At 41.7% G+C, this 24,816-nt stretch overlaps 3 protein-coding genes across 12 annotated transcripts in view; 2 read left to right on the plus strand and 1 right to left on the minus strand.

Annotated features, from left to right (window-relative positions):
• Nucleotides 1-9,049, minus strand: part of si:ch73-374l24.1 (protein kinase C alpha type) — a 115,757-nt gene extending 106,708 nt beyond the window's left edge. For both annotated transcript variants that reach the window (XM_031730605.2, XM_031730604.2), the window contains exons 1-2: nucleotides 8,776-9,049; nucleotides 8,553-8,584 (exon numbers count right to left, since the gene is read on the minus strand). In XM_031730605.2, the coding sequence (XP_031586465.1) occupies nucleotides 8,553-8,584; nucleotides 8,776-8,942 (199 nt within the window). In that variant the 5' untranslated portion in view covers nucleotides 8,943-9,049. The remainder of the gene's footprint in view (nucleotides 1-8,552; nucleotides 8,585-8,775) is intronic.
• On the plus strand, nucleotides 6,626-9,302 carry LOC116313041. The gene is made up of 4 exons (XM_031730607.2): nucleotides 6,626-6,783; nucleotides 6,870-6,925; nucleotides 7,000-8,135; nucleotides 9,056-9,302. Exons 1-3 carry the CDS (start codon nucleotides 6,761-6,763, stop codon nucleotides 8,097-8,099), a joined length of 1,179 nt encoding a protein of 392 aa, XP_031586467.1. The 5' UTR covers nucleotides 6,626-6,760; the 3' UTR covers nucleotides 8,100-8,135; nucleotides 9,056-9,302.
• Nucleotides 9,303-9,940: 638 nt separating this feature from the next.
• The window catches only part of cep112 (centrosomal protein 112), a 116,131-nt gene continuing 101,255 nt past the window's right edge, over nucleotides 9,941-24,816 (plus strand). For 3 of the 9 annotated variants that reach the window (XM_039611214.1, XM_039611213.1, XM_039611219.1), the window contains exons 1-7: nucleotides 9,941-10,200; nucleotides 10,440-10,545; nucleotides 11,370-11,560; nucleotides 11,790-11,953; nucleotides 19,006-19,090; nucleotides 21,647-21,721; nucleotides 24,664-24,711. In XM_039611214.1, the coding sequence (XP_039467148.1) occupies nucleotides 10,446-10,545; nucleotides 11,370-11,560; nucleotides 11,790-11,953; nucleotides 19,006-19,090; nucleotides 21,647-21,721; nucleotides 24,664-24,711 (663 nt within the window). In that variant the 5' untranslated portion in view covers nucleotides 9,941-10,200; nucleotides 10,440-10,445. The remainder of the gene's footprint in view (nucleotides 10,201-10,439; nucleotides 10,546-11,369; nucleotides 11,561-11,789; nucleotides 11,954-19,005; nucleotides 19,091-21,646; nucleotides 21,722-24,663; nucleotides 24,712-24,816) is intronic. The other 6 variants (XM_031730599.2, XM_039611215.1, XM_039611217.1 and 3 more) reach the window with 4 other exon arrangements.

Here is a 24,816-nt window from a genome sequence, read left to right on the forward strand (position 1 = left end):
GGCTCTACACCTACACCATCACGGCGGTCTCTTTGGAGGCATATCGGCCCTCGTCTCGCTAACTGACACATACGTGTCGCCCACAGGGGTACCAAATGTACCAACTGAGCGGTGGAGGAACCCACATCCAGTGCGCTCATCTGACAAAGTGAAAACGGTATCATCTCTTGATGAGAAGTAAAACAGCCGCCGGGTCGGGACTGAGTGGGCAAACTGGATGCAGTCGGTATGCAAATGTATTCCAATCACAACAAAAGCCACACTGGTTGTAATTATGGAGACGCCACCATGAAAGTAAAGTGCTACAGACAACATGGAGATTAGACAGCAACAAGCACGTCTTTCTAAGGAAAGCAGTGGATATAAATGAAGTGGGAGAGGAATGTTGCTTTTGGGGATCAATGCATAAAATCAATTCTTTATGCACAGACGGAAAGCTGCTTTCAGCTGCTCCCTTATTCACAAGGGGTCACCTCAGAAGCTAGCTCTGCACTGCATCCTGATGCAACCCCAAAGTGATTTCTGTCTTAAACTGGAGATTTTTCCTTTCAGGTGAATGTGTAAAACTGCTACACTGTGAAACCGGCTTTATGCACAGACAATGAATTCAAAGTTATCTAACTGTGGGTCAGGCGTAAGTCTCTTTTAAAGGCAAACTCACACATTTTTCTCTTGTATGAAGCTCGAATTTTGTCTTTTGCTATCTTTGCTGTCTAGTTAAAGGCAGGTTTACCAAATATAAGCTGATCTAGTTCCCCTCATAGCCAAACAGTTTACAGGAAGAGTGCCAACAACGCTTGGTTCAAATTTTTAGCATCTTTCTATCATTTAGGAAAAAAAGACAAGCACAAAAAGAACAGGACCTGTGGAAAGATTTCAAAGAACATGTGACTCGTCTCTTTTGTTTACTCTAACTTTAACATTAAATATAAAGTTATATGGTTTTTACACATCATTATTGTTGACTATTTTTGGTCATCTTTCAAACAAAGAAGGCATGTAGGATGGTTGGAGAGCCTGATTGGTTACCAGCATGCCAATGCAATCAGCTGATACTGGTCATTTGATATTAGTTGTTGGTACTGGCATTCATAAAGACTGATGAATGAATGAAAAGTGAAAACAAATAAAGAAGATATTGGAGAAATCCCACCCCAACTATGACACAAGTGTTGATCTCGCATTGATTGTCCACCAGGGGGCGCTCTGGTGGACAATCAATGCAAGATCATTGATCATTGATCAAATTTTTTAAAATACGTAACATTACTTAATAGGTACTTGTTAAATATACTTCAAATGAAGCTTATTATATTACTTATGTTAAAATATGTCATTCAAATAAATGGAAAATTTTCATAAAACTCATGTAAACATGTTGCCTAAGGGACCCTTACTAAGCACACAGGCAGTGCTAAAGGAGTAGTACCAGAGTAGGAGGTATCTGACTGATATTTGTCACATTTCCAACAGTATGATTGTGCTAAATGTTAATTTGCCATTTCTTGATCTAATAACAAAGACAAAGTAGTTGTGCGTGGGAGTTAACACTTTCCGGCAACTCCGTGGACGCAAATTGTCAAAACAATTTAAAATGAAAGGATATATAATTTCCGCTCACAACACCTGCTGCAATATCAGCTAGAACAGGTAATATGTTGTTAATTAATAACAACTTCTGCACTTGAGACAGCGCTATTTGGATGTAACTTGGCCGCAGGCTACAGTCAGTCACCGCGCAGACATATTGTGCACCCCTGTTTTCGCTCTGCTCCCTTTCATCTGCTCTGAGTAGTCACACTGTTTGCTCTATCGTTGCCAAAGCTCGACAGCAAGAAGCCAAAATGTGTAAAGGGCCTCTTTGACTTAACCATCTCTTCACCCTCACACTTCCACCCATACAATTACACATCTTCCTGTGTTTATTTAGTCTTGCACTTATGCCTTCACCTTTGCCTCCTTTATAGCTTCCTTCCACCCTTTCTACACTGTTACCTCTTCTTTCTCTTTTTCTTCTTCTTCCAACTGCCTCTCCCTCCTTCACTCGCCTCTTCTTCTGTCCAGACATGGTGCTCTCCTTCCAAACATGGCTCCTCAACTCTCTAGATGGCACAGTCATTTCCACAATTTCAAAGGATGAGGAGTAGGTGGGGGGCAAGAAGGGATAGCAGAGCCTGCTGCACCACGGTGGCAAGTGATCCAACAAGCTGATGCACACTCGCTCACACAGAGGACCGCTTTCAATGAGATGATCTCATGTTGGAAAGTTCAGGGAACAGAAGAAACTGTTTAACACCGAGACACCGAGGCTGTGTCCAAGTCACATTTTGATGCTGATGTCTTCATGTTCAATACATTTTTTTCAATCCAAGCAGACGCACAAACATTCGTCACGTCATTTCGAACGCCCGTCAGCTTGTATGCTATGCACTAATGCAGCAAAACAGCCTCTTATGTATTTCTGCATTATCTATCAACAAGTGCACTCACATTACTGAATATGTTAAATGGACCAGATCATACTTTAAACAAGACAGCTGGTTTTCACTCTGCAGCTTTATCTAATTAATTCCCTTGATGCATAAATGCAATTTTTACCATCTGGGGTAAAGAACGTGTGTGACCTGTGACTAAAGCATAATTTCAGCTGTTTGTTTGCCGTAGGAGCAAACAGTGTTTTCTATATATAAGTAGCAGGAGAGAACATTGTATAAGGGCAAATAAGGAAGAACAGTACAAAGAAACTAATAATAGACACGCTTTATATATATATTATATATACTTTAACTCAAAATCTGAGAACACGCATAGGCGCAGCATACTGTCAAAAAAAAAGCCTTTGTGTTTGTAATTGTGATTGCATTTGGTTTTATCTTTAGTATTACTTGTGGATACAATATTTACCGGAGTATACTCAGATACATACACTCACTGGCCACGTTATTAGACACCTAGTGACTGTTCAACTGCTTGTTTAAGCAAATATTTAATCAGCCCGTCACATGCCAGTAACTCAGTGTAGGTCGAGAGGACCTGCTGAAGTTCAAACTGATCATCCGAATGGGAAAGAAAGTTTATTTAAGTGAACAGAATTTAAATGAAAGGTGACTGAGGTGAAATTGGCATGGCCCGAGTATTTCAGAAACTGCTGATCTGCAGGGATTTCCCCATACAACCATCTCTAGCGTTTTCCAGAGAATGGTGGAAAAAGAAAGAATATGAATATGAGTGAGCGGAAGTTCTCTGGGTGAAAATGCATTGTTCGTGTCAGAGGTCAGAGAAGAGAATGGCTAGACTGCTTCAAGCTGATAGGAAGGCAACGGTAACTCAAATAATCACTCGTTACAACCAAAGAATGCAGAAGAGCAACCCTCAATGCACAACACATCACACCTTGAAGCAGATTTGGGCTACAGCAACAGACGACCACACTGGGCGTCACTCCTGTCAGCTGAGGACAGGAAACTAAGGCTACAAGTCACATGTGCACAAAATTGGACAATATGGAAGTTTAGAAAAACGCTGCCTGGTTTGATGAGTCTCAATTTGCGCTGCAACATTCAGATGGTAGGGTCAGATTTGGTGCAAGTAACATGTAAGCATGGATTCATCCTTACTTCTCTCATTGATTCAGATTGGTGGTGATTTAATAGTGTGGGGGTTATTTTCTTGGCATGCTCTGAGCCCCTTAGCGCCAATTGAATATCGTTTAAACACCACATCCTAATGAGTATTAGTGCAGATCATATCCTTCCCTTTATGACCACAGTGTGCCCATTTTCTGATGGTTGCTTCCAGCAAGCAACATGTCACACAGCAACTCATCAAATTATCTCAAACTGATTAACTGAACATGACAGTGAGTTCACTGTACACCAATGGCCTCCACAGTCACCAGATCTCAATTCGGTAGAGCACCTTTGGGATGTTGTGGAACAGGAGAGTCATATCATTGATGTGCAATAGCGTGTGATGCTGTCATATCAATATGGACCAAAATCTCTGAGGAATGTTTCCAGCACCTTGAATCTAAGCCACATGAAAACTACGAAACTGTGAAGGTAAAACCAACTCACTAATAGCAAGGGGTAACTAATGAAGTGGCCAGTTCATGTATATTACATTCTGCCATAAGCGGGTTTTTTTCCCCCAATACAATAAATTTATGAGTCACAAAAAAAAAAAAAAAAAAAAAGGGAATACGTAAACACAAATGAGCACAACAGGAGAGGGAGAGAAGGTACGGGGTAGTGACGTCTAGGTTGAGTGTATAATGGTGTTGGTATGCCGAATTTAACTCAGCACGCCCATCTGACAGGATGTATCAGTGCTGATGTTTCTCCATCACAGCTTTTTCCACGTACACTAACCAATGGCCTGTACAGCGCATCGTAAAGAGCTCTTTGTAAATAACATGGTGTTTTAGGTGAGTCACATCCTGAGTGTTCCTATGGTGGCCTTAAATAAAGTAGGTTACAGTGAACGTGCGTGTTCAGGAAAACACAAGTAGATGCGAGGTTGCTCAGCAAAAAAGGTATCACTTATAATCTTTTTATGAGTGATTCATTCTGCATTAATGAAATGAAAAAAATGCATTGTGCGATAACCTCAAACAACATTACCTTTGTTATGCTTAGCAATAAACAGTCACCACACTGGGAGCTGCAGGGATTTACTCCCTCACCCACACAGATCACATCAGTAATAAAAACATTTCTTTTGCCATAACCATACTTTGACAGGATTTACCACTGTGTGATAAGGATGGGTAATCACACGAGAATTTTTAAGAAAAAAAAATGTTATCTGGAAGCTCTAGGCAGCCATTAATCTGCCCACGCCTACAAACCATAAACTATCAGCCACGCTGGGAAAAGGATAAAGATGAAGGATTCCAGGAGTTCTGCTACATCACCTTTCTATTAACTCCCAGAGGCTGAGTGCTCTGTCAGTAACACATGTCACCTTTAGCCAGCATAGATACGAGCACCACAATGACTGCCAGTGTTGTAGGGGCACAAGTATGTGACTTTACATGCCTGCCTCAGAGAAACAGCTCCACAGAGATTTCCTTCTGGAGCTCTGTGCATGAGTTTGCACTACCAAAGGAAGAAAAACGAACTCGTGCCTCGATTTAAAACTTAAAGGAATCAATATTTGAACAAAAATTGATCTCAGCTGTCTCCGTAGCATGTTATTTAACAATCACAAGCCATTAAGCAGCCATACTGTTGGGAAATGAGAGGGCACACCAAGCCCACTATGGTTTATCTGACTTTTTAGTTCTCAAAAAGCAAAGTTTGTCTCACTTGCACACTTTCAAAAACACAAAGTCTTTGTGCATCTGAGAACGCGTTTCTGTCAGCTTCCTCCAAGAAGCATTCACTCCTTACTGACAATTAGCACTGCAAGCAGACAGCTCAGCCCCTGCACACCATGTATATATATGAATGTTCATGCACATAACATTCCCATCTACTATAGCCTCTTAAAATGGAATGGGACGTCTGAGTTAGTGATTAGAAAATGTAAAGGTCAGACGTGGCTGTGCAGATGTAGGACAAGGAGCACGCAGATCTTCTCGCATGACTCTGCAAAACAACTCAGGAAGTTTGGTGCAAAAATATCAACGCATGCATGAGATGAAAACTATATTAATGTTGGTACACTTAACCATTCATCACAGCTCATTTTATTATCACGCCTGTTTAACTGAATAGACAATGAAATGTCCTATCATTGATCACTGCAGAAGTTTTTTCCCCACTCTTTCATCCTTATGTTATTTACATCCAGGAGTACTGGAAGTGATTCTGTGGTGCAGTGATTAAGATCCATGGTTTGAGGCAGGGCAGAGACAAAACCCAGCCTCAGGGGTCACAAGCTAGTGTGCTCCCAGTGCCGGGCCCAAGTCTGGATAAATGGGAGGGTTTTTTGCCAGGAAGGGCATCTGGTGTAAAATCTACACCAAAATAACATCTGCTACAGTAAATCCCTTGGGAAATAAGGGAGCAGCTGAAAGTACTTAAACACAGAGGTACTGACTGAGCCATTACAACATTTTAATACTATAGTTGGATGACTGCACTAAGCAGAGATTGCCACTTTCTAAGTGCACAGCAGCCTGGGCACTTCTTACATCAGAGTGTGCTGATGTCTCCACTGATCGACTCCTGGTATTATCATTTTCTTTATTGTTAAGCAACCCAACTGGTGACTTAACTTTTATTTGACCCCTGTAATAACTATTAAACTTTGCTCCTACTATAATATCTTTGTCTCCCTCTTTCCTCAGCCTGTTGTCACAGTGTCGGATATCTAAGAGAGAAATCTAAAACTGGCAAAGACGGCGGGCCACGGGGGTGTTGATTTCAGGGAATATATTGCAACCTGACTCAAGAGACACAAAGTTCTCGGTCAGTGAAAAAGCAAAAAGAAAGAAAGACGTTCAGTGTTTTCCAAATAAACAGAACAGTTCTGTCTACTCTGGAAACACGTTTACAAAGGTGACTTTGACACCCACACAGAGGGTGGCGCTGTTCAGCTGCCACACCTGTTAACAACCTGACCACTAATTGCCATGTGAGCAGCAGCTGAAAGTGGTCTTTGTTAATGAAAACTGGAGTGCTGGTATAGAAAAGTAGCACAGAGGGATGTATTGTACAGGACAGAGGTTGCTCTCAGGTCCTAGATCTAATCTGCTTGCCTTTTAAGCCATACTGTCTGAGGAGTACAGGTTACTGCTTCTCAGCTAACAGCCATGGCTCTTGGACTCATTTTCTGGTATGTTTTGTTGATGTTAGCACAATTTATTCCAGTTACCTCTAAATGAGACTTTAATCTGATGGCATCGTCTGCCTATATTACAGGGTTTCCTGTATTTCTTTACTATTTGATAGTAATGGTGGTTCGCCAGCTATAAAAGGTAGTTGCTTTTCTCAATTCTGACATTAAGCCTAAACTCTGCAGTTTCTATATAAACTTTCTCTCACTTTAAAGGCCATGGGCATAGATATGGATATCTGTATCCAAATAAAGCAGAGCCACGTGACCTAGTGGATGATGGAGATGATGACATTTTGACCTCTGATCAGGGTAACCAGCGGGCAGCAGACAACCAGCAAGCTGGATTTGTGTACAAAAGCTATAACAAACGTTTGACTAAACAACAGCAGACTCAACAAAAACAGGCGAACCCACAAATCGCCCCAAAGATCGAGGGACTTGTTAATGGTGAGACAAGACAATGGGGGCTAGTAAACCCTAATGAGCCACTCCTATTCCCTTTAAAGTCCAGCTCTGAGGTAGCTAACCCAGCAAAGCCCAAACTAGCTGCTGTAATGCCTCGCTCCGCATCATTTGTTTATACAAGCACTATGCCCCTCTCGACAAGCACTGGTCAAACTGCATACTATGAGCCTGCTTCATCCTCAACCTTTCCGGCTGTGGCACCTCGCAGCTATGAGTCCTGGCAGCCTGAACCAGTGAGCAATGGTAATGGGGTGGCTGATTCAGGTTTTGATTACCCAGGCCAGGACGCCGGCACAATCTCCAGTGGATATAGCTATCATTCAAGAAAGAAACCCAATCTTGTGTTTGAGGAGGTATTTCGGTATCCCTCTGAAAACCCCCAGCCTCCTCAAAGTACTGGTCCTGGCACTAATGCTGTCGAAGGATACGACCAAGCAGATTACATGAGCAGGGGGTCTGCAACTGGGCAAACCTCCACACCAGTGAAGCCATCCTCTCCGATTAACGTACGAGCCCAGCCTTTTTATCAGTCTTGGAGGGGGGTTCCTTCTTTTTCGAAGTTCTTTGGAGGCAGGAAGCTTAAATTTAATAAGATGTTCCGGCGGCCACAAAATGCACTGTTCAGCCCCCCATGGGTCAAGGTTCCCTCAAGGGTCAAGGTTTACCAGAGTGTCATGGCTCCGTCTAGAGGTTATCAACCAATCTTTCATAACCCACATCCTTCAAGATATATTGTCCGGTCCAGAAGCAGCTACCAGAGAGGAAGGTATGTCCAAAGCAAAACCAGATACACTCCGGATTATCCTCCCAATGGCATGGAAGGTGTCGAAGGGCCTGCACAGAGCTAACCCGCCGAACTGTTTGGCATGGGAGTACACTCAAAGGTATGCTCTTGCTTATTTCATACAGAAATTGGAAAATGTTGACCACTGAAATAGTTGTCCAGGATATTAAATCTAAATGTTTAATGTTTGAAATACTCTAAACAGTTCAAAGTTACTGATCTGCAAATACTAACTTCTACTTTCTTGCTTGCAGATGTGCCCTTTGACAAAAATAAACCTTTTATGTTTAAAGTGTTTGCTGTCCAGGCTGCTGATTTATATTTTTTCTCTTCATACTACTATACCTCAAACGATCACTGTTGCGCAACTGCTAATGCTGAAGTGGATGTATTACGCTTAACTTGTCTCTTCAGTCAAACAAGCAAATTGTGACTGTCAGTTAAGGGGTGTGTGCCTATATACTGAGTCTGTGGCTCCACCAAAAAATGCATCAGTGCAGACATGCAGGTGGTTTACCTTGGCATTGAAATCCTTGTTTCCCAAAGCCCCTGCAACAGAAAGATGGGGAAATCTAAGCAAATGGGATTCGCTTTATTCCATATTGACTGAAACTAGTTAATGACATGCATTAAATTCGATGAAAGCTTTACTACAAAATGCCACAGGCACATTTAAACTTGAACACTGCAAATGGCAGTGACCGAGGATATTGGGCTGTGTGTGCATGAGTGACACTTACCAAATGAAGTCTGTACAGTGACTGCAGAACGTCGGCTGCTTGAAAAATCTCGCAGTAAACTTGTGATTTTTCACTTCATGCACGTTTTTCTGCCGCAAAGCACCTTTGCGGGCGAATCTGTTCCCAACCCCAGCTGAATCATTATAATGTAAAAGATGGTCAGCCATAATTGGGGAAGGGGGAGGAGGAAAAAACCCCAAATTAAAAACAAAAACTACACAGTCAAGTTTGTGTTGTCCCGACCGATTTCTTTTGAGTGATTATCCCTGTCTCTTCACAGCTCTGGACAAGTGCTGGAGCTTTGCCTGCTGTACACGGACCGCACGCCTTCCCTCTGCCTGGACCACAGCTGAGCGCTTCTTTTTCATTCGGAGTGACGTCGGAGAAGCCCGCCTTCACGTACCGTGGGAATATTTCACTCCAAGTTCAGCGCACGATCAGAGGCGATTCTTGCATAATCTATGCAAAGAAATTAAAGAAGTGAAAGGTGTATTTTATTGTGTTGGAAGACATTTTTATTTTTAGCAAAGTAAAAACATATGCCCACTATGGTAATCTATCAGAATGGGTCAACTATATTTAATTATTCCTAAAAGAATGCGCAAAGTGCACTCTCTATAGATTCGATTTTCTGTAAGCACCCAACTATTTCCTTATTTGCTGTACCTGTTAGAAACGACTCTATACCATCAACTGGGATTCTGAAAAGTTTCACCAGTGCTTAGAAACAAAAAAAAAAAAACCTAGGAAATGGCTTTACTCTTCTGCTCCTTTTTACACTGGAGTAAAAAAAACCATACGAGGATCACTTGAAGGAAACTTCCATCACTTGCTGAATGCAAATAAAACTGCGGGCGTTTAGCACCATCGTGTGGACTTAAACTAGATCCGATGCATCCGTGGCTACAGTGGAGGAGGATTTGACTGCATTTGATACCACTCGACCTGATGTTTATTTAAAACCATATATTCATGGTTAAAAATGCCGCAGGCAAAAATCTCCTCCAAGAATAAACTTTATAGACTTAAAACAAGCTGGAAAATAAAAGTGGGCGCAAACCAGAGACCACGAACTGCATATAAATGATTAAATAAACTTATTAAGCTGTAAAATGCCAGGGACAAATATGTGCAAATACTTCTGTACGTTTACGGATGCAAAGGAAACGTGTTTCTATGGCAACATGGAGACGCTGCGTGTCTGCGGAAAACGGATGTTGCGTAGCTGGAGGACGCTAAAGTTTTGAACGGTTTTGAGCGGTGGAATCAGTGCTCAGGGGACGCCGCTTTTTGGTTAAGTTTTTATATGTTCATTAACACTGTGCCCTGTTTTAGCAAATTCTCGTTCTGCTCGTGAAAGCCCAAAAGAAACCGTAACAGAGGAGAGGACGAGCGTTACGCTGGCTCGCTTTAGCTCGGCTAACGGTATTTGCAACATGTTTGCTAATGCACTGCTCGAGTCCCAGTCAAGTAGCTAATAATTAGAGTTCGGGTTTTTTAAATATTCTGGTTATGTTAGTTAATGTTAGCATGCTAGTTGTCATGCGCCATGTGTCGTAAGGTTTCCGCTTTGGTTTAGCTAATTAATATACGTAGTGTTTGTCAACAAAGCAGCACAGCTTACTCGTTTTTATTATCTTTTTTCACTTGCATCCTCCATATAGATCACCATGAGCAAATATGAGCTATCATCGGAGAGACTGGACACTGAGTTTGACCATTTTCTGCTGGACATGAAGCCATATGTCCTCAAACACCCAAGCAAGATAGGTGAGCTGTTATTTCTTATGCATTACGCTTCAAAACAGGGTTTTAATGGTTAATGGATTGGTACTTGTATAGCCATTCTTTTCAATTTAATTCTGCTCAAAGTGCTTACCACTACAAGCCTCAGTCACCCAATAACACACACAGTCATACAGGGCTTTTACCTATGTCTAAATGCTTTAAAGCATCAAGACATATATAAAAGCTAGGGTTCAGTTTTTTTTGCCCAAGTAGTCTTTGACATGTGGAATGACAGTCAGGGATCATACCATCAGCTCGCCAGACAATCTGCTATAATATCTGAGCCACAGTCACCCCAAGTACAAACAGCCCTGCACTAGACTAACAACCCGTAACCCACTTTTGTTGTTGTGAATTTGCACCGAATGACAGCTGTGAATGGCTATAGCCTCCCCATCCGATATGTCAGTCATGTCATTCAGTTTTCAATTCCATTTTATTTATGCATCACTAATTAATATCAGCAGTCACCTCAAGGTGCTAACATTGTAAGATAAAGAACTTATAATATAAAAAAGAAACCCCAACAATCAGCCGTCCCCTGTGAGTAAGCACTTGGTAGTGGGAAGGAAAACCTCCCTTTTAACAGAACAATGCCTCCAACAAAACCAAACTCTGGGAGGGCCAGCCGCACCTGTTTGGGGGTTGAAGGGAAAGACGAGAGACAGGACAAAAGGCAAGCATCGAGAGAGAGCCAAAGTTGAATAATTACTAATGATTAAATACAATAGTGATGTATAAACACTATTGCAAAAAAAAAGTTATTACATCATTGTTCCTGATCCTCTCTCTCCTTGCCTTCTCAGAGCGTCAGCGCTGTGCCCAATGGATAAAGAAGCTGTGTGACCCAGCCACATGTGGTTCAGGTCTAATTGGTCGCAAGAACCGCAACATGTATGCCCATTTGCTCCTTCAGATGCTCAAAAGAGGGGTCCTGGATGGGCCTTTCACCAGCAAACCAGAACCAGGAAGCCTTAAAACACTCCCTACATACATGGTAGGAGTTACTGCTTCTACAAGTCGTATAATTTCCTGTAATGACAACTGGTTTTAACCACTTTAGAAAGTTTGAAAACTGTCACCCATTCATTTCAATGAGTGAGTGTGTCCAAACCTTTGACTGGTACTGTATGTGCACTATTGCAGCGGATTGTATAAACAGAGAGTTTATAACTAGCCTACTGAACCTTCATCTCCTGAACCTTGTACTTAATTTTAATTTCTAGTCCATCTACTTTGATGAGCCACTGAGCAGCCTGAGTGTGGAGCACGGTGTTAGAAGCCTGCCCGACTGGGTGACGGGGGAGCTGAGTGGCTGTCCTGATGACAGTTTAACAATGGATCTGCTTAAGGACAAACCCAGTTCTACACCTGTTAAAGATCATCACAGGTATTGTCAATGAAGATGACCTATAAGGTTTAATTGTGTTGGAGTATATGTATAATGTATAATTGGAGTTAGGGCTGTTCGATATAACGATATATATCGGATGACGATATAAAAACGTCTATCGTTTCATTTTACGCTATCGTTTTTTTCGTGGTGTCGCAAAATAAACTGTTTACGGGAATATTTTTTTTCATCGTTTTGATGGTTAATTTCTTAAAGTTCTCTCTTTCTCTTATATTTAATATAACCACACTATGGATGGACAAGCGCCTGTTTTTATGCGTTGTCGTTAGCAACAACGACGGTAAAACCATTGCGGGTCCGCTTGCTTATTTTCCACATAAACCTTTCACAATAAAGCTCAAGATCCTGTTGAGACTTTTCAAAATAAACTGAATCACGTGAAAGAGTATGCAGAGTGTTTACAGATGAGAAGCAAAAAAGAGCCGCCAGGTGCTAAAAAATAAACCTTAGACTCAAACGTTAGAACAGGGTTTTCCCCCGCAGCACGCTGTGTAATAAATACTCACAAAGAAAACGGGGGCCGTTACAACTTATGTCTAAAAATATATAGTTTCATGCATCGGTTAAAACATTCAGCTCCAGGTACATGACGCCCAGCTGGAAACACTTCATGCAAGTTGAGCTGCCTGAGATTCACAGAATTTACAGAAAATGTTAAATTTTTGTGATTTATATCGTTATCGGGACGATAGAGTTCTTATATTGGGATATGAGATTTTGGTCATATCGCACAGCCCTAATTGGAGTATATGTATATTTTAAGGATTCCTTCAAACATTTTTTAAAGTTATTTTTTTATGCATTTTCATGGTTTACTTTCTTTCAGTACGACACCTACACTTTTTGGGGTTTTTTTTGTTTTAAGGTGATATTTCCATCTGTTAATTTATTTTTGGTGGCATGGCTCTGTGGCTTTCTGGGCCCAGGAAGGCATCTATCTCCTGCATGAATATTTTGTGGAGAGGAGAGTTGCAGCCAGACTGACAACACAGAACAGAACAGGAATCAATGGGAAGAGATACAGCACTGCCTGAGAATGAAAGGTGGAGCAGGGATGGTAGTAGGTTGCAAAGTGGCTTGCACAGCAATTGTGGGTGGGTGCCTGGCTTAAGTACTTTAACACTTTCCCCTTGAATGCCTGCTAGGGGTAACCCTTGTTTCTCTTTTCTGAACTGAAAGGTTTCTGTCATACTACAGGCTTGCTTCCAAAATAAAAGGCCTGTGTGTGCATCAGAAGTTAGTGAGGATGATCTCTGCCTATATTATCATACATGGGCATCCCATTCTAGTTCTTACTGGGGATTGGTTTTTTTTAAGACTGATGTTGATCCACTGTGATACACTGATCAGACTAGCATGCATGAAAATTAATTCAGTGATCTGACTGACCAGCATATAGAAAGTGCATACAAACAGATAGGGCAAGTGTTTGAAACTGAACTTGTTTTCTTGTGATTATCTGATGTATTTCACAGGTTTATCAGTGAATAATTTGCAGCTTCATTGCAGTGTCTCCTAACACTTAGATAACAGCATCTAAGTGGTTGAGGATTTTTTTTCTCTATAGCAGTAAGCTGCTATGTAAATTACCAAGTGTATATTGAGACAATATAAATATTGTCTCACTGAAAGAAAGTTGCTGTGAGACAGATCTTAAGTGTTTTTGACAGTGCTTTTGATGCTTTAAAGAACTGTTTGCATTAAGCTGGCAAGCTGCCTCCTCATTTGATAAACGAGCAGAATCTGATTCAGTGGGAAACAAACAAAAAGACAAAACTCATTTGCATATAAAATATAATATGTCTTCCCCAAGTTATCTTTTATGTCTTGTAAAGTTCATGGTTGCTTATTAAAAAGGCAGCGAGACGTCCTGGCAATCATGTCCTTTGTTTTCTATGAAATGAGAGTTCAAACAATAATGGGTATGTATGATGGCATGTTACTGTATGATTGGTAAGCTCCCCCTCCTGTTTCTCCTTTTGAATTTAATTCTCTATAAGAAGAAAGTGGGAAAACAAAAACCCAAACATTTTTTTTGTCAGATATATAAGGTGCTAATGTATAAGGTATTTATTGAAGCATTCTGTTTTAAAGTTCTACCAGATTTAAAATACTGAACTTTGCTGTGAAACTGGATACACGCAGCTTTTGTGAATGATTGCCCATCGTATTTGCTCAGCAGCGCTGTCTGAAAAAGCCAAAGACATTGCCAAGTTGTTGCATCAGTCCGCATGAGCTGTCCGTTCTGACTTTTCAAAGAGAAATACTTCAAAACAGCATGAGAGGATGAATCTCTCGTATTCTCTATCCATCTTTCTGTTCCTCCCCTCTTTACACTTTACCAGTTGTTGAACTTGAGGTGTAACCCCCACAGAGCAGATAAAGAGAAGAGTAAAGCTTGGTAGCTCATTAGTGTGTTCTCCGTTTCTTCAATTGTTTGGCTTTCATTTCTCTTTGAACATCAGCCAAATGCCTCAAAAAAATATTGACTTTTAAAATTGGTCTCTGTTTTAAAGAGGCTTGTGCCACTCAGGTATACAGCTATGTGTATAACACGCCTCACTAAAACATTAAGCATCCTAGCATGCTTGTAGATATTTCATCTGACTCAAGGCAGTTCAGAGGCTCAACAAAGTGACGTTAGTAATGGCTCATGGATTTTTCACTGCAATTAACAAGGAAAGGCAAATCACCGCCCAGTGGCTTCATAAACTCATTAGCATAATAAAAAGAGAGCACTGTAAGTGCATTAAAGAGAGCTTAATATACACCAGGGCACTGTGTAAGAAGAAGCACAGGCCCACCGCTGCCATATTTAATTCAAAGTTTTTCTGTCGGCTGTGGAGTCATTATGATTAGGCAGTGTGGTAGTTAGCTCTGTCACCTCACAGCGAGACGGGTGTGAACATTTTGAACAAAGAGGCCTGATGGGGCCTTGCTGTGTGGCACAAGCATGTTCTCCTTTTGTCTTTGTGGGTTTCTTCCCACAGTTCCTAAAGATTCTGATTTATTTATAAAATCAAGCTCCTGATTTATTTTATACGATTAACTACCGACTCTCTGTATCAGCCCTGGTGTCTTTTCCAAACTGTCTCTCCTGCTGGGCTTTATTTTATATGATTTGCTCATATTGTTTAAGTGGGTCTTTTCCATGTATGGCCATAGGCCTGCATCTGTTTGCTTAGTAGGTGCTCGAACTTGAATTACAGATGATGTAAAAGAAAACGTGTGGCTACCTTCAGTTAGATACAGCCTTAGAGGGTGTGGATAGAGGGGATTTTTGTGGCAAGCAGACTGCTGAGTACCATGGTGTCTGATTGGGATAAGACCATGAAAGACCTTCAGATCACAGACTAATGTCCTGATGGAGAAAATTAGCCAGACCAAGAGTCCTTTTATGTGTCTCTCTCATTTAGATAAGATTAAATAGAAGGAACTCGTCTGACTCCCTCCCTGTGATGTGGCAGCATTTGATCTGTTTCATGCACCATTAGTCAGGTGATAGGCAGGGCTACATTTAGCTTGTGAAACTGGCCGGTTCGAGTTTCAATGTCTAAATGTAAAATTGTGCTGTTTTTTCAGAGGTTTTGAGATCACACACAAGTGGATGTTGCATGTTGTGTATATGTGTGTGTTTAGCTGATAATATTTTGTAGCATTAGTCAGAAATATTGAATTCCAAGCATGCCTTCTTCTTAAGCTGTGGTATTTCTAATTCCTTATTTAGCCACCAGATAGAGCTACTGCTTCGTATATAGCAGCAGCCCAGGTACAGCAATGCTGTGGGACACCAAAGCAGGCAATCTGCATTGGTCAGCAGATCATATAAAACATCATCTATGTTTCATATAATGTCTTATGTTTAAAGATGTTTCATTGCTAAATTGAAATGAAAAGGATAAATAATAAATCCTTATTGTCGCTCTTTAGGTGAATTTTCTTTCCTTGTTGTTGTCACATCTCTCCCTGACTTCAGTGATTCATCTGCATGCTGTAGCCATGTATAAACACTCTGAACTTTACTTCGCACTCCCTGTCCGCTATCTTTTATTTTCTTTCTTTGGAAAGTTTGACAAGAACACAGTCTCCACATTTTCTGAAGTCAGTTGTTGATATTGGTTGAAATGCCTCACATCTCGTGCTCACAGGCCAGAAGGTTTCTACCCCCAACCAGGTGGTGGAGGGGTATGTTAGTGTCCCAAGGTCAGACTGCTTTAGTGAGGGTGCCTGAAGCCTGAGACCCGGACCCACTGGCTCTGCACCTGGAGGTCAGACTGGTGTATGGATGTCAGGTTTCTTTAATCAGCCAAGCTGCAGCTTCTGAAGGTCTACATGGTTTTCTCATTTTCTTGTGCGTGCGTGCGTGCGTGCGTGCGTGCGTGCGTGCGTGCGTGTGTGTGTGTGTGTGTGTGTGGGGCTCTGGCCTGACTTGCCACTGCTTTGATCTCTGGGCCTCAGACTCCAGACACATCTGATTCAATTATCCTCATCCACCTGTTGACTTAGAGGCCCAAAATTGCAAAGCTTGGCCCCCTTATCCATGTTCTGTGTGTGTGTGTGGACACACGCTTAGAGAGGGAAACTCTTTCTTTTGAAGTGTCTTCACATAATTATTCACAGACTAATGAAACAATATTGGAATTTATTGTGAGTGATGTAAAGCATTCATTTCAGTTCATTCTTGACATCCACTGACTGGTTTCTCAGAAGTGATATTAGACTGCGCCATGTTTTTGTGAAATCAACTCTGCATGTACAGAAGCTGTAAAATATGAAATGGACTCGAGTGCTACCGGACTTCTTCCAGCTGCTAAACACTCCAAATTGAACCATTTTGTAAATGCTACATATAAAAAAAATGGGACAATCATTTCTACCTCTAGTCACTATGTTGTGACATCACCACTGTCAATTACAAGTGTGTTATTATATCAGAATCCTATTTACGCCACTCTCTTTGGTATAACAAGTTAATAAAATGACAAATACAGTGCGGTGAATAAGTATTGAGCAGACAAGGAGGAAGAATTTCTCGTCATTTATTAAAGTGGTCTTGGTCTATAGTTCTCCAGGTCTTTGAAGATTTTTCAAAGGATTTTTTAGGATATTAACTGTCCAGTCAAATGTATCTGACCATTTGCAAAGGAATGTTCTTGTTTGTTATGCCACTTAACACTAACCTATAAATCATAAATCAAAACATAATCAAGCATAAAAAGGCAACAAACTAATGGTATGCATGAGTGTTGTCTAAACATGCAAGGACTAATTTTAAATTGTATTTTTAGCCTCTTTGCTGCTAATAGCCTTTTGTTCCAGTATCTTTAGTTTAGTTGAAAAAATGCCATCGATAGAAGAGTTCAATAGGCATGAAATAGTATTTTTACCCCAACAAGGTAATTCCCAAAGAAATATTAGCCAAAAACGTGGCATAAATCAGCACGTTTTGCAGTGTGTCCTTAAATTTTGAGGAAACTGGACAAGTGGAAAGCATCTGATTGGCAGCAGCTTCATTTTTCATCATGGCAATGAGCTCAAACACAACACCAATCCAGTAGAAGCATGTCTGGATGGAAAAACATATGGGGGGACCCTATCAGTCATGGACGGGCCTCCCCAGAGCCCAGACGCCCACGTTATTGATGCAGTGTGGGATCATCTGGACAGAAAACAGAGAAAACATCCAAAGAAGAGCTTTGAATGCCTGGAGAACTATTCCTAGATACTACACAAAGAGTTGACTGACAAGCCCATTATAAAAAATGATAGGCAAAGCCACCAAAGATAAATTATAGGATAAGTTCTAATTGTCTAAACTTGTTGCAAAACTTATGTGAGCGATTCTGTTAGTAATACAGTTGCATTGATTATCAGTTCAATGAGTTTAGGTTAATTTAATGAAGTCTTATTGAGACCAAGGTCTCTTTTACATTATGCATCATAATAAGATGATCACACATTTACCCAGATGACCTTAATTACTCACATGATGACAGGATATGGTAACGTCTTCACAACTTGGCTCGTGACTGTAAGGACTCACCGAATGACTGTCAAGACATGCTCCAAGGTGGCAACCCCACTAGGGGTTAGATTCCCAAGTTTAGCTTTCAGAGCTGAAGAAGCCTTTCGGATTTTGTGAACCTAAACAGCAGTTCCATTTCCGTTCATGCGTCTTGTTGTACCAGACTATAACATTACACAACAGAGAGCATTAGTTCTTGGCAATACATGCCACTTTGATAGTGAACCAGGCATCTTTGTATTTTTTTAAATATATTTCGATAGTTGAATAATAATTGTTTACTGACATGACATTTAAATGACATGACAAATGAGGTTCAGAATACCAGGAATGCTAAAAAAACCCCCAGAGGTTTCACATTGAGAGTGTGAAACAGTGCCCTCTACAATGTAATGGGATGTCTTTATAAGATGATAGCTGCTTTTTTTTTTTAATTATTATTCACTGTTGTCCTACATCTCTCTGCTTTCTCTAACATCTTCATTCAATTAGCATCAGTGGGTTTTAAGTGCCTCGTGTGCGCCAGTGCTTAATGAGATTGTTAGCTCAGTTATGCAGATGTGTGTGCGCGTGTGTGGGAGCGAGGCGATAGTGAGAATGAGGAGTATGTGTGTGTGCGTACTTGCTTGCACGTGTGTCAGTGGATATAAGCTTTTTTTCCACATCAGGCTGCTTGTTTAAACCATGACGGATGCAATGTGAGGCATCAATTGAGGTATGCGATTATAAAGCGATTGTACATGTCATAGACTGGTGCCCCGTGGGCTGTGCGTGGAAACAGACTGATGTATAGCAGAGACATTTATTGTTCAGATGGGATGAAGTGCAGACCACAAACCATGCAGTCAGTGCCAGATGTTGATCTGTGCAAACGGCAAGGCAGGCTGCCTATGCAAGCACATTCATATGCAAAGAGCGATTAGAGCAGACTCCAGAGATATGCACACACATATTGTAGGTTAACCTTTTACATTTGTGTTTGTCTCTCAATTTTCTCTTCCAGGAGAAGGCCGTATGAGGTTAGGGCAGCATCACGACCCGTGTCTTCCAGTCCACTGAGACAATCACCCAGACAAGTTACAAGAATGGTTAGTTCATCGCTATTCTTCAGAATTGCTAATCGCACCTCTGGACTTCCCGGGCATGTTTGTGTTACGATTCAGCAGTTAGATTTATAGGTCCCTGCGAGGTAGCTCTGATGAGACATGAAATATTAACAGCAACCAGGCTGCTGTTGCCAATACAAACAGCGGACCCAACGTTTTGCTTTCTTCTTTAATGTGGACCAATTTGGGAATTCCTGAACTCATTTCCCCATGAAGTCGGAGGAAAATCCCTGTGCCCACAAGTTTCTGTTTCACAAAAATGACGATAATGTCTTCACAGCTGACACACATAATGTGACACTAAAGCTAATGCAGCTTAAAACAGCTTTACAACTTCTTCTTTATGATTGTAATATTGTTTTTTAAAAAAGGTGTTCCTTCACCTCTTTATCAGGTTGCAGTTTGTGGTGCTGTCCGCTGTTATTGCATTTGTTATGATTCATGATTGTGAGCCATTATTTACATGTTTGAATTCTCCCACTAGGGTAAATGTGTTTGCTTTTTTTTCTCTCCTCCCTCCAAGGTGTGTGAAAACTAGGAGATGCAAAAGTGGGAAATAGGTGCAGTGATTTATTGATGTGGAAAAAATACATGGAATTAAATAAGGATATAAACCAAAACACTGCTTGTAAAGGAGGTTTAAAGCCAATACTTGATATGACCACCTTTATTCTTCAACACACCCTGAACTCTCTTAGGAAAGCTTTCTTATAATTTCCTTAAGTAGTGTTCAGGAATAGTTCTCCAGGTTTCTTGAAGGACATTTAAAGCTCTTCTTTGAATGTTTGCTCTGTTTTCTGTCAAGATCATCCCACACGGTCTGAGCTCTGGGGAGGCGAATCCATGACTGATAGTGACCTATATATGCTTTCACACACTGACAGTTGTTTGGAATCATTGTCAACCTGAGAAATTAAGCCAATGTCAGTCAGCCTCACAGCAAGAAGGTCCTGAGTTGGATTCCAGTTGAGTTGAATCTGAGTGGGATGGTTGTTTGTTTCTATGTGTTAGCCCTGTGACAGACTGGCAACCTATCCGGGGTTGACCCTGCCCAGGTAGCTGGGATAGGATCCAGCCTCCCTGTGACCCTGAAAAGGATGAGCGGAAGACAATGCATGGATGCATGGACTGCCGAGATATGCCACGTTTTCAGCTAATAGTGTGGGAATCTGTGGGAATCATCTTGTTTGTGCAAAAATACTATTTTATACTTATATTATCTTTCCATTTTTCATATATTCAAGTAAAGAAATAGGAAAAAAATTTGGTGTTTACACCAGACTGTCAATAAAGAGGCCAAAGTTACAGTTTAAAAATCGGTTCTTTTCATGTCTTTTATATCTTCATGTGCAGACACAACACTGGTTCTTCTATTAAGTTAGTTACTTCTTTTTGCTTAATGATTCATAGACCAGTTAAGTGGCTTAACAAACAAATAAAGACACTGCTGTGAAAATGGTCAGGTATAACTGGAATGAAAATGAATGAAAAAGAAGCCGATGTCCAAAGAAGAACTTTGAAAGACCTTCAAAAAGCCTGGAGAAATATTGTTCAAGACCACTAACAAAAATGACATGAAAGTCTGACCTCTAGGAATCAAAATATTAAAAAAATGAGCGGTGCCTCAAGATGTTTGCACAGTGCTGTATTTAAAAGTAATGCTTTGAATTTATGGTGCAATTCTGAGAATGTAACACGCTGTTTTGAACAGCCGGTGGCCTGCATACCCAGCATTCCTAGATATCGAAATGAAACATTTACTGTGTTTGTTCGAGGGCGAGGCTGTGGAACCTTAATGCCTTTTTAATCAGAAAGGGCATTTAATCCCAAGCTATTCCATTCTGCGATTTCTTTGCATCAGTGCAGTTCTGCTGAGGTACACCCAAGGTCCACACTCCACGAGATCTTAATCAAATTCAACAACATATCTCCTTTCCCTATCACTCTCAACTTTATTAGATATTTCCCCCATTTCAACCTTGCTGCCCAACCTCGACTAGAGTAAACTGATCTTGTATCAACAAAAGCCCCTACAAGCATTCAACTTATCCTGCATAAAATAAATCCGGCGCCCCGTCGTAAAACAAAAGGCTGGAGAAAAACAAGAATGACAGGCAGCCGAGCTGCACATATGCCCCTCTTGTGGAATTTACTGTGTGACGGAAATGATGTGGAACTGCCAAACATCTGGAGCGCTGTATGTGAGAGGGAGGAGAGCGAGGCAGCAAAGGGTGGAGAAATGGAGATAACAAGGGAGTAGAGGGTTGTTAGTTAAACACATGTGGGTGCACTGTGTATCTGTAAGCTTTTAAAGAGCCCTTTTGTTGTTGCCAAGAGAGAAATTACATTGTGTCAGCAGGCAGTGATAACCTCCATCACCGCCTGTTGCTCTGGCCAAACTGCCAATCAGAGCGCTGTCAGAAAACATTAACATGCTCTCTTCTAATTCATATCAACCATCTTAACTTCCATTTTGTTCCTGCTGTTGATACCCTTCGTTTTTTTACCCCACCCTCCTTTTATAATTCCCCTCCTCAGGTGGATGGGGAGCTGAACCATATGTCTCCCGATGACAGTGACCTGGAGGCTCGTCTCAACAGCTGGAACCTGGGGGTGAGTCCAGGGGCATGCCTTGAGCTTCTTTGTTACATGCAGCTGTCAAACGTGCTGTTGCTCACCACAGTGACAGCAGTGAGTCTGAGCACCTAAGTAAATCCGCATCAGTAGTGCAGTGACGCAGAGTTAACAGCACCGTTCGAACAAAAGGTAGAGAGCCCTTTCACCTGTGTTCTCTTGAAAACACTTCCTTTAGGCAGTTTGGCGCTATTGTAGGATGTAAGGGTAGGACGGGGAGTGAGAGAAAGGTTGTGTAAACTTAGAAATTGAAGATGTGAGAATCGTTCTTATCTTCTCTATCTGGAGTGCATCAGGCCTGGGCTTGATAAGCCCCCTGCCCTCATATGTTCCTATCTCCTCACCTGCATGACCCTTCGACTGTCTTTTTTTTCCTTCTTCTTCTGTCTTTTGTTTTGTTTTCTTTTACACACTTGTTACCTTTGACTTTCTCCTTTCTCCACTAATATTTTGGCAAAATCTCCCCTTTCTGTTTCCTCACTTTTTGCACGTTTCTCCAATCCATTGTCCTCTCCGTCTGTCTGTGACTACCTCCCCTTTATTCTCCCTCTCTCTTTCGGTACAGGGGTAATCTGAGGCATCCATCAGCTGACGTGAAGCCGCGCACCGCGCTGCTCTGCTCTCCTCTGTGTTGAAACGCTGATAAGAGGCATTGCTTGGCAACCCTCCCCTTAGCCTGCATCTTTCAAATCAACAGATGTTCCTTCACACACAAATACACACACAGGCCCCGCTCAAGTTTATAGAAGTTTTTATAGATGCGCTGCCTCAAAGCGCCCGACGCCTATGAAATTTCAGCACAGCTGAGCATCATTTTATCTGGAACATCTTTAGCTTCTCTTTAGATGTTCTGAAGCAGTCCATATCGATTTGTTGTTCATTTCACCCTAATGTAATGAAGTGAGTGCAGTCAGCATTGGTAACATGGTAACCGGACAGTGGACAACAGATTGCTTCAGACTTGGAAAGCTGGACACAAAACCTGAGTCAGCTGGACCTCCATCTGTTTCTAACTTTCATGTGGTTTGTGTGTTAGAGCAGCTAGTTTTATGTAAAATGGGAGTTGTGCTACCTTAGAGATAGGTGCAATATGCACTGGACTACCTTTAGGTAGAAGTTTTTTACACTTGTGTCACATGTAATACAGTTGTTCGGTTGTTGCCCCTACTACTTAGCTGTCTGTGGTTAAATGGGCTGTGCCGACGACTTGCTCAACACCAGTCCAAAACTAGGAAGCTATCAATCATGGCTTCTCTTTTGGCTGGAGAGCCATCCCTTGCGATTTGGAGTGTTGTTCCTCTTGTGCGTCCGTCCATCCATCCACGTCAGGATTCAATGACACAGGACGCCGTGCCAGCTGCGAGCCTGGACAAACATATGCTTAGAGGAGTGTGTGTGTGTGTGTGTGTGTGTGTGTGTGTGTGTGTGTGTGTGTGTGTGTGTGTGTGTGTGTGTGTGTGTGTGTGTGTGTGTGTGTGTGTGTGTGTGTGTGTGTGTGTGTGTGTGTGTGTGTGTGTGTGTGTGTGTGTGTGGGCAGGCATGCAGGGAAAGAGCATGTGCACAGGCATACGTGTGCACGGAGTCCAAGTTTAGCATTGCACCATGCCAGCATTACACCACAGCATTTAGTCTGCATGTCTTCCTCGCCCTGTGGGCCGTGCTCAATCAAATGTGATGACTGGCTGTCTGTAGATATAAAAAGAAAATCCCATTCTTGTTTTCAGTCTGGGCACTAGTTTAGAAGAATATCGATTGATTCATCACTTGGCGAATGTGGATTTGTTTTCTGGCCTTCGCCAGACTTAAGTAGCAATTCATCACACATCATTGCACCCACCACCGCAGCGCTGGTTATGACGAGCGGTCTAACTCGGATGTTTCCTTTTGTTGAGGGCTTGCAGTGAAATGTAGACCTGTTTTTACCTGCATGTAGACTTAGCAGGGAGCTGCAGTTACTCACCCTAAAGCAAAGATTTTGTCTTCATCCTCATACTGTAACTGTAAATGTTTGATGCCCAAACTCTGAAGTTTTTTCAGGTCCTGCTTTCTCCCATTCATTCTGGATTAGCTTTGCGTGGGCCGTGCCACCTTACGGCATTAAATCCCCCCCCCCTTTTTTTTCTTACATTGAATGAGTCCCACAATTCCCTCCTCTTCCTTCTCTTCCTCCTTGTTCTCCTCCTTCATTGCTATGTTGAAGAGATTAGCAACAGAACTGTTTACTGGGCGTCATTGCTGTCATCTCCAGAGTCGGCTCTGCTGCTTTGAAAAGCCGTGATCTTGCTGCTAGTTGGCAGCCCCTACAGACAGCCCCAGTGCATCAGAGCGAAACGCTGTATGATAGTGCGAGTTCACAAGAAAGTAATGGGGTCATAAACAAATGTCAAATAGTGCAAGCAAAAACAGCAGGCTGTCAAGCGGCAGATATTTTTGCAGTTTGTGTCACAGTTAGTGAGGTGTATTGATGTAACACTGCAGAGAGACATGGACCGTGACCCGCTTACTTTCAGGTGGTTTAGCGGCTCGCTCTTTTTGAGTCTACTGTGTTTCATATTGTAATCAAAGAATACGCTGTGTCAGTGTTTTGGCAGGGATGTGTACACATTTGTTTCAGTGTGACAGTAAATGGACCAGGGATAGCTTAGAGATTAGTGGTCCTGAGTGTTGACAAAAGGGACAGCAGAAAGAGGCCAAGAGCGGAAACAGAGCTCGCCACACACACAAAGCCTTGAAGTGTCCCGACGCATTCTGCCTTTCTTAACAGACACAAGTTGACGGAAGAGGCTTCAGCCATAGCACTGGGCTTTTGATGTGCTCCCCACATTGTTTATGGCAGGCTTAGGGTGGAGGTAGTGGTAAGGCTTTGTTAAGAGAGGAAGGAGCCAAAGAGAGGTCTAAAGTTTTTCTGTTTACTCTTTCAGATTGAGAAGCCAAGGTATTTGCGAGAGGAGCCCGTTCCCTTGTCACCAGTAAGTTGTCAGGGGGTCTCTTGTGCTTTATTTATTGTTACGTGAAGAAAATTGTCTTTGATTTCCTGAGTCTTCTCATTCCCACATCTCTCTTTACTATATCTC

Source organism: Oreochromis aureus, linkage group 4 (genome assembly GCF_013358895.1).
Source record: "Oreochromis aureus strain Israel breed Guangdong linkage group 4, ZZ_aureus, whole genome shotgun sequence".
Taxonomy (NCBI): domain Eukaryota; kingdom Metazoa; phylum Chordata; class Actinopteri; order Cichliformes; family Cichlidae; genus Oreochromis; species Oreochromis aureus.

Excerpts from the sequence above, each read along its gene's own strand:
- LOC116313041 (XM_031730607.2), top strand. The coding sequence starts at position 6,761 with ATGGCTCTTGGACTCATTTTCTG. Across the intron at positions 6,784-6,869 it reads GCTCTTGGACTCATTTTCTG|GGTTTCCTGTATTTCTTTAC; the intron begins GTATGTTTTGTT and ends CCTATATTACAG. Across the intron at positions 6,926-6,999 it reads TGGTTCGCCAGCTATAAAAG|GCCATGGGCATAGATATGGA; the intron begins GTAGTTGCTTTT and ends CTCACTTTAAAG.